The sequence below is a fragment of the Polyodon spathula genome, unplaced genomic scaffold, assembly GCF_017654505.1.
Source record: "Polyodon spathula isolate WHYD16114869_AA unplaced genomic scaffold, ASM1765450v1 scaffolds_1582, whole genome shotgun sequence".
Taxonomy (NCBI): Eukaryota; Metazoa; Chordata; class Actinopteri; order Acipenseriformes; family Polyodontidae; genus Polyodon; species Polyodon spathula.
This window is the reverse complement of record NW_024473059.1, coordinates 149-15,000: the sequence shown is the minus strand read 5'-3', so window position 1 is coordinate 15,000 and position 14,852 is coordinate 149. Positions and strand designations below refer to the sequence as shown.

General features: G+C 48.9%; 1 protein-coding gene across 1 annotated transcript in view; it reads left to right on the top strand.

Moving 5' to 3' along the window:
- The window catches only part of ints3 (integrator complex subunit 3), a gene marked incomplete at its 5' end in the record, with an annotated part of 23,692 nt that extends 9,886 nt beyond the window's left edge, over positions 1–13,806 (top strand). Inside the window, 13 exons of the mRNA XM_041243102.1 lie at positions 798–901; positions 1,352–1,396; positions 1,713–1,832; positions 1,935–2,088; positions 2,187–2,255; positions 2,954–3,029; positions 4,093–4,206; positions 5,365–5,413; positions 5,683–5,850; positions 7,477–7,577; positions 9,873–9,945; positions 10,627–10,783; positions 11,957–13,806. Of these exons, the coding sequence (XP_041099036.1) occupies positions 798–901; positions 1,352–1,396; positions 1,713–1,832; positions 1,935–2,088; positions 2,187–2,255; positions 2,954–3,029; positions 4,093–4,206; positions 5,365–5,413; positions 5,683–5,850; positions 7,477–7,577; positions 9,873–9,945; positions 10,627–10,783; positions 11,957–12,034 (1,308 nt within the window). The remainder of the gene's footprint in view (positions 1–797; positions 902–1,351; positions 1,397–1,712; positions 1,833–1,934; positions 2,089–2,186; positions 2,256–2,953; positions 3,030–4,092; positions 4,207–5,364; positions 5,414–5,682; positions 5,851–7,476; positions 7,578–9,872; positions 9,946–10,626; positions 10,784–11,956) is intronic.
- Positions 13,807–14,852: the final 1,046 nt, after the last annotated feature.

Sequence of the window (14,852 nt, the reverse complement as noted above, 5' to 3'; positions counted from 1 at the left end):
CATCAATCTGAATGTTAGTGTTTTAATCCATGCTGATAACCGTCCTGAGAGAGATTCTGGGAGGTGTGACGCAGGGTTGCAGCGACACACCTGCTGTACGATATATATAGCGATACAGAACGCTTGATCGTTTGTATTGTTTGTCAGATCGATGACCGTGATATTACAGGGCAGCGGCGCGGATAATGTTAGCCAGTCAGAGATACGCAGCGTCTTGCAGCAATCCACACTTGGGGAAAGCTTCCCTGCTTGTCAGTTAAACAGTTTGAAAGGCTTACGGTCGAGTCTGGTTCCCATCGGAGGAAAGGACCTTGTGCGTCATGTGATGTGTTGGGACGCCCCAGGGGAGTCAGTGAGAGGGACCGCTGTGATGCCAGCCCTCCCCACTTCATATAACCAACTCTGAGACAACATTGACTTTATCTCTGGTCTCTGTCTGTTCAGTATTAATACTGTACATGCATGTTCTGCACACGTGTAATCCTCGTTGCAAGGTGGAGATTGATTGCATAAAAATAAGTGCGTTAAGGTTTATTATAGAAAGCATTCCCATAAACATGCACAGCTCAAAATGACAAATATAATGTCGATTTAATTCATCTTGTAAAAAAACCCAAAATATTAATTAATAAGAGTTAAAAGATGATTTCAAGGTAGCCGGGATCATTTTTTGCCCCTCAGCGATAATTGAAAATGGGTCCAGGGTATTGTGACTGTTTTGCTGCCCAGCGCTGCTGTCCTGTGCTCTGTGTTTTGTTAACATTATTATTAATATAACTGGATTGTTTCTCCCGCAGGAGGACTTTGACTCCGAGCAGATGTCCACGCTAGCCTCCTGCCTGGCCGAGCTCTTCAAGGGACACTTCAGAGGAGACGTCCTGCCCGACGAGATCACGGAGGAGTGAGTCCCCTCCCATCCAGTCCCGTCTGTGTCTGTCCTGCCTTTCTGTGGGCATGTCCCCCTGAAAAAAACAGGGCTGCATTCTCCACCCCTCTCAAATTATTCAGTTTAATTCAAATGCTTATTTGCATGACAACACGTACCAGCATTTCAAAAATGAATGCACAAAATGAACTATATTACAAATCTGTCTCTATCTATCTGTCTCTATCTATCTGTCTATCTCTACTTGTTTCTGTGTATCCATATCTATCTATATAGATCTCTAAATGTATCTTTTTTTAATCTCGACCTGTCTGTCGCCTGTCTGTCTGTCTGTATCTATCACCTGTCTGTCTGTCTGTCTGTCTGTATCTCTATATCTGTATGCACCTGTGTGTTTGATCTCTAACTCTGTAAGTAACAGTGAGAGGAGCAGAGGGTCGTGTTCAAGCTTGTGTCTGATTCCAGGTCTCTGGAGGAGTCAGTTGGCAGGCCTGTGTGTTTGATATTCAGGTAAGTGATGGATTCAGAGTGAACTCCCCTCCCCGCACACCTCTGCTGGGCTTTTACAGCTTGCTTGCAGTATCACAGTATCATTTTCATAGAAGGGTGTTTTGGTTTTGGTTTTTTCTTAATACCAAATTCATCTTGTTTTGGCTTGCTTGCACCGTCCTGACTGCTCGACATGTTCGAGGGGAGTGTGTAAGACTGGAAGACTGTCTCCTTGGTTACCGCCGCGCTCTCATTTCAGATTATATATATATATATATATATAGATATATATATCTAATATAATCTCAGAGTTGCTCTTTCTCTGTCCCGCTCACAGGAACCTGTGTCAGATGCAGGAGGACAACAGCGGCTTTAGTGTGCTGCTGGACATGCTGTCTGAGCTCTATCAGAAACAGCCCAAGATCGGTTACCACCTGCTCTACTACCTGAAGGCCAGGTGAGCCCAGCACACAGGGGCACGGTTATGTGAAACTCCACAAACTGGTCTCAGATGTGGTGACCTTTCTCCTTTTCCGTCTCCTCTCCTCTCCCCTCGCAGCAAGGCAGCGGCTGGGAAGATGCTGCTGTACGAGTCGTTTGCCCAGGCCACAGCGCTGGGGGACCTGCACACCTGCCTCATGATGGATATGAAGGCGTGCCAGGAGGACGACGTGAGGCTCCTGTGCTACCTGACCCCCTCCATCTACTCCGAGGTACCCTGGCAGGGTCCGGCTCTCTCCCTCTGCCTCTCTCGTCTGTTACTGTCTCTCCTCTCTCTGTAATAGTGTGTCGTTCTTGTCACTCCCCGCAGTTCCCCGATGAGACGCTGCGCAGCGGAGAGCTCCTTAACATGATCGTGGCCGTCATCGACTCGACACAGGTGAGCCAAGACAGGTAGACTCGACACAGGTGAGCCAAGACAGGTAGACTCGACACTGGTGAGCCAAGACAGGTAGACTCGACACTGGTGAGCCAAGACAGCCAAAACCCACTTTAACATTGGAGAAAAAGACTTTCGGTCGCTTTAATTAATTTTAATATTGATAAAAGTCTTTGTGCGTGGTGTGGAACAGTGTAGTTTTGTATAGCGCCCCTGCCGTTCCCGCACTGCAGAGCTGCCTGATTCTAACAGGGTCACGGTCCTTATCAGCAGCATTGTTTCCACGACCCCTACGCTGGCATGCAGGGCCCCCCTGGGAGCGGTGATTGCACTGGGAACGCTGAGCCAGAGTCCTCCGACTGTTACTGGAAATAGCTGCCTGTCGTCGGCCGCTAACGGAGTGATTAACTCTTCTACAATAAGAGACTCGCAACGATTTAACTGCTTTTAAAAGTTTCCCCAAATCAGCTAACGAAATCTGAAAATATGCCACTGTGTTTAGCTGGCCTGCTCTCCAAGCTCTCTCTCTCTTTGTCTTGCATTCTCTCGGTCTCATTCTTTCTCTCCTCTTTCTCTTTCTCTTTTTTTCTCTCATTCTCTCATTCTCTTTCTCTCTCTCTCATTCTCTGTCTCATTCTCTCTCTCTCTCTCACTTATTCTCTCTCTCATTCCCTCTGTCTCACACTCTCTGTTTGCAGCTCCAGGAGCTGATGTGTCACGTCATGATGGGAAACCTGGTGATGTTCCGCAAGGACTCTGTCCTCAGCATCCTGAGTGAGTAATGGCAGAGCAGCAGTTCAGTGTGTATCCATGAATGCTTTTACATGCTGTATCGTAGCCTGACAGGTGTGTGTAACAGCATGTCCCCGAGTTCTTCTTTTGATCCCCCAAATGTGGTGTGAGGATAGGGGCGTCTTAAACATGCAGACGCTCTGTCGCTGGATCGGGGTGGAGAGGGGCTTGTGTGTGAGAGACCAGGGCAAACCCTGCGGCTGCAGAGCGCTCTAGCAGTACAGGAAAGAGAACTCCACTCTCCACACTGCAGAGCGCTCTAGCAGTATAGGAAAGAGAACTCCACTCTCCACACTGCAGAGCGCTCTAGCAGTATAGGAAAGAGAACTCCACTCTCCACACTGCAGAGCGCTCTAGCAGTATAGGAAAGAGAACTCCACTCTCCACACTGCAGAGCGCTCTAGCAGTATAGGAAAGAGAACTCCACTCTCCACACTGCAGCAGCAGTATAGGAAAGAGAACTCCACTCCACACTGCAGAGCGCTCTAGCAGTATAGGAAAGAGAACTCCACTCTGCAGAGCACTGCAGAGCTCCTCTAGCAGAGCGCTCTATAGGAAAGAGAACTCCACTCTCCACACTGCAGAGCGCTAGCAGTACAGGAAAGAGAACTCCACTCTCCACACTGCAGAGCGCTCTAGCAGTATAGGAAAGAGAACTCCACTCTCCACACTGCAGAGCGCTCTAGCAGTATAGGAAAGAGAACTCCACTCTCCACACCGCAGAGCGCTCTAGCAGTATAGGAAAGAGAACTCCACTCTCCACACTCAGAGCGCTCTACACTGCAGAGCACTCTAGCAGTGTAGGAAAGAGAACTCCACTCTCCACACTGCAGAGAATTAATTTATTTTGAATTTTAACAAGGTGTTGGACTGCCATATTTTCATGGATTCTAAACGCTCCCGTCCCCCAACAAGCTATCTCACTGCCATGGCAACAGCGGCTGCAGAAGCTCGTTATCTGACGGAAAGCCCTCATTAGGTGAAGGCAGCTCAGCTGAAATTGAGATGTCATCGGCAGCTCATTCCTGTCTCCCTCTCTGTTTAGTTCAGAGCCTGGACTGGGAGACATTTGAGCAGTACAGCACGTGGCAGCTCTTCCTGGCTCACAACATCCCTCTGGAGACCATCATCCCCATTCTGCAGCATCTCAAGTACAAAGGTGACACAGAGAGAGAGAGAGAGAGAGAGAGAGAGAGAGAGGGGCACAAAAACTAGCGCCCAGGCAGCCAGCCCTCGGCGTGAATAACAACACACACCCCTAGTAAAAATGAGTATGAACCCACAGCTCACAGCCACTAGTAGATACACAGACACACTCACAAGAAGGTAGACGGGCACACAAGTCAGTGGTCATTCTAAAAGGTTCCCATAGTGAAAGCACAGCAGAATGGAATAAAGCACAGCTGAAGCACGGGCAAACATTTTAAAGAACAGCATGTTAATAAACCATGATAAAACTTCAAAAAGTGGTTGTTTTGAGGGGAAACTGAATTATAAATAAATTATTCTAAAATGTTGAACTTCATAAAGTTGTAACAACAGTGATGGTGGAGATAATAATAATAATAATAATAATAATAATAGCGATGATAATGAAGGAATACCAATAGCCAGCACAGACGCCTTGCCAGTTCAAGCTCTTGACTCTGCTGTTGAAGGTGCTGTAGTTTTCTATGTGGTGTCGAGCTCTGAATGCAATCGCAGGAAAGGCTCTGTCAGTGGCGTGCTGCCAGATTGACCTCTGATAAGCCGGTTTCCATTGATATTTTGCTGCTTTCTGATCGTCCTCTCGTTAGTGCCAGCCTGCTTGGGAAGAGATCCCGTTTCGTGTGAGTGGAACAGACCCGTCGCACAGGCGTCGCGTCGCTTCAGTATTCCCGAGCAGAGCTTATCCTTTATATATTTAACCAGGAAAGTCCTGTTGAGTCCAGAAGGTGGCAGATCTTCCGAAAAATAAACAAGCACAACCGATACAAACAAGCTGATCAGATTGCAAGGAACCGTTCAGGAATGCCGAACGAAAGAAAGTCGTCTCGCTGCACGGATAACCAGTGTTTTGTCCGAACTGCTTTTAAAAGGGAACGAGGCAGTAAATCTCTGCCTGGAGCTTATTGCAAGACCACAGCTGAATTACTTAAGAACTTTAGAAGCTGAGAAACGGTCTGAGATCCGAGATTTGTATTTATTAAGGTCGTTCGTGGGTGGGAGCTCCCGTTTGAAATTGTAATTGAATGCAGTCTGTTCAACACCAGTGCAGGAAGATAGCGCTGCTTGCAATCTGTTTTAAATGAGTGCTGTTCTTTTTTTTCCCCTGCAGAACACCCTGAAGCCCTGTCGTGTTTACTGCTTCAACTCAGAAGGGAAAAGTAAGCCCCGAGCCTCTGTATGTCTCTGAGTGGTTTGCTAGTTCTGGATGAGTCCAGGTCCCACACCTGTATGTGTAGAGCAGAGGCCCTTCCACTCCTCTCTGAATGGCTCCAGCCCTGTTTTGAATTGTTTAATTGAACCAATGAAACTTCCACCCAGACCCTGCCTCTCCTTTTCCCTGCTAACCCCGGAGTGGAGTGGCTCTCCAGGGCGTGCTGTAGCTGTTATATTCTCTCTGTTTGATTGTCGTTGTTTCTGATCGCTCCAGGCCCAGCGAGGAGATGGTAAAGATGGTCTTGAGCCGACCCTGCCACCCTGAAGACCAGTTCACCACCAGTATACTGCGGCACTGGGCAGCCAAGCACGAGGACCTCCTCTCCGAACACATCAAAGCACTGCTGATCAAGAACAACAGCCTGCCGCGCAAACGACAGAGGTGAGAGGCGCTGTGCAGGCTGGGCAGACCGCTTTCAGAAAGCATTCAATATAACACTTCAGGATCCATTTTCCTTGTTAAAAGCGACGATGGACAGGGATGGGAGTAAGACTCCCGTTGCGTGATAGTTTTGATCCATTCCTCGTTTTTGCTACAAGTTTAATAAGGCACGCCTGAGCTTGTTACCTAGACACTGGGGCTAATCAAGCTCCTAGTAAAACCTGGAACGGGGGAAACTAGAATAGGAGTCTTATTCCCATGCTTGAGAAACCACGTTTTATAAAAGTGTACAATAAGCACGTGTTCACACATATTCCTCGCCAAAAGCCCGAAACACAACAAAGGGTTAGAGCTTGCTAAATAATCCCATCATCGTTGAGTGTTTTGTTGTGCATTTCCATTCCCTGCGCGAGAAAAACGTGTATTCTGATATCTGGCACTGCCGTGGGTCCTTCGCAAGGTTAATGACGGGGGTGGGGGGGGGGGGGGTAGAAGCGAGTCGGCTCGTGTTTAGAGAACACAGCGTACTGGCACAAACTGGAGTGCTCCAATTACAGACGTCATTCGCCCCTTCATTCCAATTAGCTCTTGCTACACACGGTGTGTGTTTGGACTGTGTGTGTGTTTTTTTTTTTTAAATCTAATTTTATTCCATGCAGTTTGCTTTCAGAATAGTCCTCCTTAATGCAGAGAGCTGAAAGCTAATCAATATTACAGAACCAGCAGTTCAAATTGGCTCCCATTGGGAGGGGTTGGGGGTTTTTTTTCCAATACTTTCTATTTATTTCAAATCATTGAAAAAGAACAGCACACTGGATCAAACCATTTCTACCAACCCTTGCAATAATACAGCCGTCTTATTCCCATCCCTGTGGTTACTGCTACAAAAACATAGTCTAAAGATGGATCTAGGGGTTTTAAAGGATGCAATACTCTAAATTCTGTGCTGCCTTTCTGTAAAGACAAAAAAAAAAAACACATTGGACTTGAGGTGGAAAGATTCAAGGAGCGTCAAATGAGCGTCTCTCTATTCAACTAGCAGCACTTCAGGACAACCTCTTCCTGATAGAGAAGGGCTGGTTATATACATTAACGAGGGCTTGGTTTGTATTTGGCTAATTCTTGACACCCTGGATAAGTGGATGCCCTTTGCCAGTATACATGGGCAGCAGTATGCCCTTTTACTGCTTGTTTCTTGTCTTTGTTTCACAGAAGGTAAGAAGTCTTGCACACATTCAGATGTTGTCCTTTTTATTGTATTTTTTTAGTCTCTTGTTTGAAGCTTCATGTTGGACAAACACAAGCTGAACTCGTCTCCTTTAGTTTCTATTTGATGGATTACAAATATTAACACTTGTGTAAGACATGCTGCTTGTTAAAGGAGCATCGCTCACCCTGTCTTTGTTTCTGTTCATATCCTTTTGTTGGTCTCTCTGTGTTTCTGTGGATCCTCTTGTTGTTCTCTCTGTGTTTCTGTGGATCCTCTTGTTGGTCTGTCTGTGTTTCTGTTCATATCGTCTTGTTGGTCTCTCTGTGTTTCTGTGGATCCTCTTGTTGTTCTCTCTGTGTTTCTGTTCATATCCTCTTGTTGTTTTTGCTCTGTGCACATGTGTTTGTCGTCCCCAGTTTGAGGAGTTCCAGCAGTAAACTGGCCCAGTTGACTCTAGAACAGATACTGGAGCACCTGGATAACCTGCGGCACAGCCTGAGCAACACCAAGCAGAGCGGTGAGTACCTGCGGACCCCGAGGGGTACTGCACAGAACAGAACCGCACCGCACCTCGCTGTTACACAGAGCAGAACCGCACCGCACCTCGCTGTTACACAGAACAGAACCGCACCGCACCTCGCTGTTACACAGAGCAGAACCGCACCTCGCTGTTACACAGAGCAGAACCGCACCGCACCTCGCTGTTACACAGAACGCTGTTACACAGAACAGAACCGCACCGCACCTCGCTGTTACACAGAGACAGAACAGAACAGAACGCACCTCGCTGTTACACAGAGCAGAACCGCACCGCACCTCGCTGTTACACAGAACAGAACCGCACCGCACCTCGCTGTTACACAGAACAGAACCGCACCGCACCTCGCTGTTACACAGAACAGAACCGCACCGCACCTCGCTGTTACACAGAACAGAACCGCACCGCACCTCGCTGTTACACAGAACAGAACCGCACCGCACCTCGCTGTTACACAGAGCAGAACCGCACCGCACCTCGCTGTTACACAGAGCAGAACCGCACCTCGCTGTTACACAGAGCAGAACCGCACCGCACCTCGCTGTTACACAGAGCAGAACCGCACCGCGCCTGCTGTTACACAGAGCAGAACCGCACCGCACCTCGCTGTTACACAGAGCAGAACCGCACCGCACCTCGCTGTTACACAGAGCAGAACCGCACCGCACCTCGCTGTTACACAGAGCAGAACCGCACCGCACCTCGCTGTTACACAGAGCAGAACCGCACCGCACCTCGCTGTTACACAGAGCAGAACCGCACCGCGCCTCGCTGTTACACAGAACAGAACCGCACCGTCCTCGCTGTTACACAGAGCAGAACCGCACCGCACCTCGCTGTTACACAGAACAGACCCGCATCCTGCACAGAGCAGAACCGCTGCATCGCTGTTACACAGAGCAGAGCTCGCTGTTACACAGAAGAACCGCACCGCACCTCGCTGTTACACAGAACAGAGACCGCACCTCGCTGTTACACAGAACTCGCTGTTACACAGAACAGAACCGCACCGCACCTCGCTGTTACACAGAACAGAACCGCACCGCACCTCGCTGTTACACAGAACAGAACCGCACCGCACCTCGCTGTTACACAGAACAGAACCGCACCGCACCTCGCTGTTACACAGAACAGAACCGCACCTCGCTGTTACACAGAACAGAACCGCACCGCACCTCGCTGTTACACAGAGCAGAACCGCACCGCACCTCGCTGTTACACAGAACAGAACACCTTCGCTGTTACACAGAAAACCGCACCGCACCTCTGTTAGATGAACATTACCGCACAGTGCTGCGCACAGAACAGAACCGCACCTCGCTGTTACACAGAACAGGCTGCACCTCGCTGTTACACAGAACAGAACAGAACCGCACCTCGCTGTTACACAGAACAGAACCGCACCGCACCTCGCTGTTACACAGAACAGAACCGCACCGCACCTCGCTGTTACACAGAACAGAACCGCCTCACCTCGCTGTTACACAGACAGAACCGCACCGCACCTCGCACACACAGAACAGAACAGAGCACCTCGCTGTTACACAGAACAGAACCGCACCGCTCGCTGTTACCCAGAACGCTGCACCAGGTTACACAGAGCAGAGCACCGCACCTCGCTGTTACACAGAACAGAACCGCACCTCGCTGTTACACAGAGCAGAACCGCACCGCACCTCGCTGTTACACAGAACAGAACCGCACCGCACCTCGCTGTTACACAGAACAGAACCGCACCGCACCTCGCTGTTACACAGATGTGAACCGCACCGCACCTCGCTGTTACACAGAGCAGAACCGCACCGCACCTCGCTGTTACACAGAGCAGAACCGCACCGCGCCTCGCTGTTACACAGAGCAGAACCGCACCGCTCGCTGTTACACAGAGCAGAACCGCACCGCACCTCGCTGTTACACAGAGCAGAACCGCACCTCGCTGTTACACAGAACAGAACCGCACCGCACCTCGCTGTTACACAGAGCAGAACCGCACCGCACCTCGCTGTTACACAGAACAGAACCGCACCTCGCTGTTACACAGAACAGAACCGCACCTCGCTGTTACACAGAACAGAACAGCACCGCACCTCGCTGTTACACAGAACAGAACCGCACCTCGCTGTTACACAGAACAGAACCGAACCGCACCTTTCATTTAAAGAAACTGCCGTTGCTGTTTACGCTTGCTTGAGTGACGCGCACGTGGCAGTCCAGTCAGTCAAGGTTAATAATGGTTTGTAAACGCCTGTCTTTGTGTCCGTGTGTGTTTTGTAGTTTTCAGCCAGACCCCGATCCTGCAGGCGTTGCTGCATGTCCAGGCAAGCTGTGACGAAGCCCACAAGATGAGGTGAGATCTCTCTGCTGTTCCGTCTGCTGTCCCAGGAGACTGGGTTGGTCTGTTTAGCAGTACTTGTCAGCTTCTGTTTTTGTTCTGCTTGTCATTGTAATATAAAAAAGTGGTCCAAACACTAGTCCTAAAAGAAGCTGTTATTGGCTTTTATTAAAGCCCAGTTTATAAGAAACATTGCCTTGAAACCGCAGGTGCCTCTAGATGCATTACTGCACAGTGTAGCGCACTGGGAGAAGGGCTGTGTGATGCTGGGCAGGCTGCTTGGATGTTAATCCAGGCAGAAGGCATTAGAGACAGTCCAGACACCCATTGTAGGTACAAACCACAGAGCACATATATTTTAGTGGTCAAATGCCTCAGACCATACATAGCCTAGTTCCACCACACACACATCAGAGTCTGGTACTTCTGTTAGTCAGCCTGCTGGCTAACCCACGCTGCTCCAGGTACCTCAGAGCTGAGTCTGCACAGCTGTCCTCTCCACCGAGAGCTATTCCACAGAGCACAGCCCTGTAGCTGCTCCAAATGAACTATATATGTTAAGGTAGGGGAGGGGAGTGGATTCGCTCGTGATGTGAAGGTGAGTGAGGTCACAGCGGGACTGTAATTGCTGGTGTGTCGGATGGCAGGGAGGTTTTGATTTTGGCGAATTTCAGCTGTGTTTGGCCCCTCCCGCAGGTTCAGCGACCTGTTTTCATTGGCCGAGGACTACGAGGACTCCTCGTCCAAGCCGATCAAGTCGCGGCGCAAGGCAGCCACGTCGAGTCCGCGGAGCCGCAAGGGACCCGCGCAGCCCACGAGCAACGAGGAGGAGACGGGGAGCAGCAGCGCATCGGTGAGTTAGGCAGGGGCACGGAGTCTGGGAACGCACTGTCGCTCTTCCTGCCACACAGCGCTGGCAGGGCCGGGGAGGCAGGGGCTCTGAGATAGAGCACCGTCTCTCGCTGTCTTAACACACCTTCGCACTGTCGCTCTCTCGCTCAAGAACCAAACACTCTGGCCTCACAACACATCTGAGGAAGTACAGGGTCTAGTTTCTCTGTACCGGTTAATATATATGATGTAATGAAATGAAAAAAAAACAACTGTAATCTCTCAATCCGTCATCCTCAACTCAAACACAGTGCTTCTTAAAACTGCATCATCTGGGCTGGCTCCATTAGGAGTGGAAAAGAGGTGTATGTGGGATGCAGCTGTCACACAGGCACACTGTCCCATACACACAGGCACACACACACTGTCCCATACACACAGGCACACTGTCACACACACTGTCACAGGCACACTGTCACACACACACAGGCACACTGTCACACACACTGTCACAGGCACACTGTCCCATACACACAGGCACACTGTCACACACACTGTCACAGGCACACTGTCCCACACACACAGGCACACTGTCACACACACTGTCACAGGCACACTGTCCCATACACACAGGCACACTGTCACACACACTGTCACAGGCACACTGTCCCATACACACAGGCACACTGTCACACACACTGTCACAGGCACACTGTCCCATACACACAGGCACACTGTCACACACACTGTCACAGGCACACTGTCCCATACACACAGGCACACTGTCACACACACTGTCACAGGCACACTGTCCCATACACACAGGCACACTGTCACACACACACAGGCACACTGTCCCACACACACAGGCACACTGTCACACACACTGTCACAGGCACACTGTCACACACACTGTCACAGGCACACTGTCCCATACACACAGGCACACTGTCACTGTGCAGTATGCTCTGTCAGGCAGTGTGGGATATGGGTAATACACTGAGTAATGGTTATCTATCCCTAAAACAACGGAAATACATCAAATCATTGCCGTCCTGGCTACCTACCCACGGTGGCTTTGTGTCCTGTTGACAGTTTTAAGGCAGGTGTTTATTATTGTTTTTTTTTTTTTTTTTTTTTTTGGTCCCATCCCGCAAGTCTCTGCTCTTCTGTTTATCACTCTCTTTCCTTTCAGGATGAAGAGGACACCAAGCCCAAGGCTTCAAAGAGAAAAAGGAAAGGCTTGACTCCTGTAGGATCAGATAGCGACTGATAAGGACCAGCCCATTGCCACACCCAGACTCCACCCACCACCACAGAGAGACTGCACCCTAGAGACAGACCTCTCTGGAGCTAGAGACTGACCCCACCCACCACCACAGAGACAGACCCCCAGAGCCAGACCCCTCTGGAGCTAGAGACTGACTCCACCCACCACCAGAGTGAGCCTGCCCCCTAGAGCCAGACCCCTCTGGAGCTAGAGACTGACTCCACCCACCACCAGAGTGAGCCTGCCCCCTAGAGCCAGACCCCTCTGGAGCTAGAGACTGACTCCACCCACCACCAGAGTGAGCCTGCCCCCCAGAGCCAGACCCCTCTGGAGCTAGAGACTGACTCCACCCACCACCACAGAGAGACTGCCCCCCAGAGCCAGACCCCTCTGGAGCTAGAGACTGACTCCACCCACCACCACAGAGAGACTGCCCCCCAGAGCCAGACCCCTCCCACCCTGGAGCAGAGCCAGTAAAACTCCACCCACCGCATCTGTACAGACAGGGACAGCAGTGTGAGGTGTGCCTGCCTAGGGGTGGAGCATCGCTAGAGTCCTCCCACTCTCGACCTAGGCCACTACCACAGTGTGTCTCTACAACACACGCCATGCTCGCTGCCATTAGTCTAGTGGAATGAAGCATCGAAATACATAATGCACATTTTAGAAGGCAAGGGGTTTCGAACTGAATTTACCAGGGGGCGCATTGAAATTTTGGATTGGATTTGCTGGCCAGAAACATCAACTTTACTGTTACAATATTCTTTATTTTTTGGCAAGTTTTCGAGGAACATTAATTGCTGGTATAATTCAGCTGTATTGAACCCAAGCTGGCTCACTACAAGCTTTGCATGCTCTTTCCTAAGGGTGTTAGATTAGGGTATAGTGTGCAAGCAAGCCAGGAAAAAACAAAATATAAATCTAACTCCAAAAAAAAAAAAAGAATAAGTTGAAACCCCACTGAAAGACTAACCTCTCCAGACAGACCTTCCCTGGAGTCCTGGCGTGGCCCCAGTTCTTTTGGTTCGACACCCCGGCTACAATAAGGATTCACTTTCATTTTGCAGTCTTGCATGTTATGGAAGGACAATAGAGCGTTCATTCAAGGGAAGCCAGGCATTGACCTAGAACTTCACCCACGGTATTGACTCCTCCCATCAAGGGTGTGGCTTGTGAGGCTCCTCCCACATCTTGGTTCTTTGTAATACTGTGGTGAAACAGAGGGGGCAGTATCAACGAGTTACAAATACTGGATCACAATGACAGACAGATTGACTTTTTGTGGTGGGTGCGTACCAGAGGAAGAGACCTCAGATTGTTTGAACTGTTGCAACAATGATAAAAATGCCCAGAACTTTTTAAACGAAGCTTCTTTTTACCGGCATATTTTCATATAAAACTAAAAACGAGGGTGAAAGAAAAGCCTCTAAGTAAACGTTATCCTGTGACTGGAACTACAGAGACACGGTTCGGAAGAAGGTGACGACTGCAGTTCTTCTGGGTGTGTTCGAGCACGTCTTCATCATCATGCCTTTTTACTGCGGAGACGGGCTTGTTTTGGGGTTTTCAGATTGTCTGCTCCGAGCTGTACCTCTGTGAACGGACTCGTGTCACGGATTCACAATCCAGCATGGATCCCCACAGAGAGACTGATGCGACACCGCCCACACACAGCAAGGGGGCGCTGCATGCAAACCACGCAGTCTTGCTTTTAGATGACTGCTTTTAACCAGACTTTCTGATGCTCTTGTATGTTTACTTTTTTTTTTTTTTTTTTTTTTAATAAAAAAAATTAACTAGACCTCAGATTGTTGCTCAGAACTTTTGATTTTGATTTTTTTTTTTATTTCAGAAAACTATTTCTGGTTGAAATGTCAAAGACTGGACTGGGGTATCAAAGTTAGTGAATTTAGCTAAAACAGTATGAAGTGTTTTTTTTTTTCCTAACGATGCTTTGTCTAATTAATCCCTTTTGCTGCATTTTTGCTGTCGGGTAACATTCAACTTTTTTAAGTGTTTTTATTTTGTACCACAAGTCTGTCTAAATAATGCAAAGGAAACACTTTAAATTGTTCACAGAGTTGGCATAATTCACTGGAAGAACTTTTTTTTTTTTTTTAATAAAAAATGTCTTGAGAAAAAGCCACCAGCTGTCTACCCATTTCAAACCGTGAAACACAAACAACCTGTTCACTATCTATTTAAAAGAAACTCAAAGTGGCTTCCTGTGCCCTCAGCTTAATGCAGGCAACGAGAAAGGACTTGTCACAAGTACCTGGTTTAAGCACAAATAACACTGGAAAGTTACCTGGAAGTAGACTTCTTACTGGGGAGTGATATATGGAGGCACTGCCTAACGCTGAGGGAACACAAACCCCACTTTGTGGTTCGGAACGTGGTTTCAGGCCACTGCACGGCACCCCAGGGGAGACTTGGGTCTGATACGGCAAAGCTACTTCAAACCAGGTCTCCTAGAACCAGCTTTCAATCCACTGCTCTTGAGAAATTGCGTTCCCTCTGCTTTTAATCTTTGTGCTAAGCTGTGTGTGAAGGAATGCATGGGTTTTGTATCACGATGTCCTGTAACAGGATGTGTGTGTGTGTGTTGGAAGCTTGTTTTGCAGAGGATGTTCAGAGACTTGGCTGTGAAGAGGAGAACCTGGGGAGCAGTTATAATGCAGGAAGAATTGAAGAATGGATGTAACCAAGTGAGGTATAAAGATGGCTTACTTAGAGCTCTTTGATCGGAGGAAAGAGAAGACTGTCGCACCATGTCTGCGGAAAATACTATTATACCTGTTCTGTGTGGCTTGACGTCTGT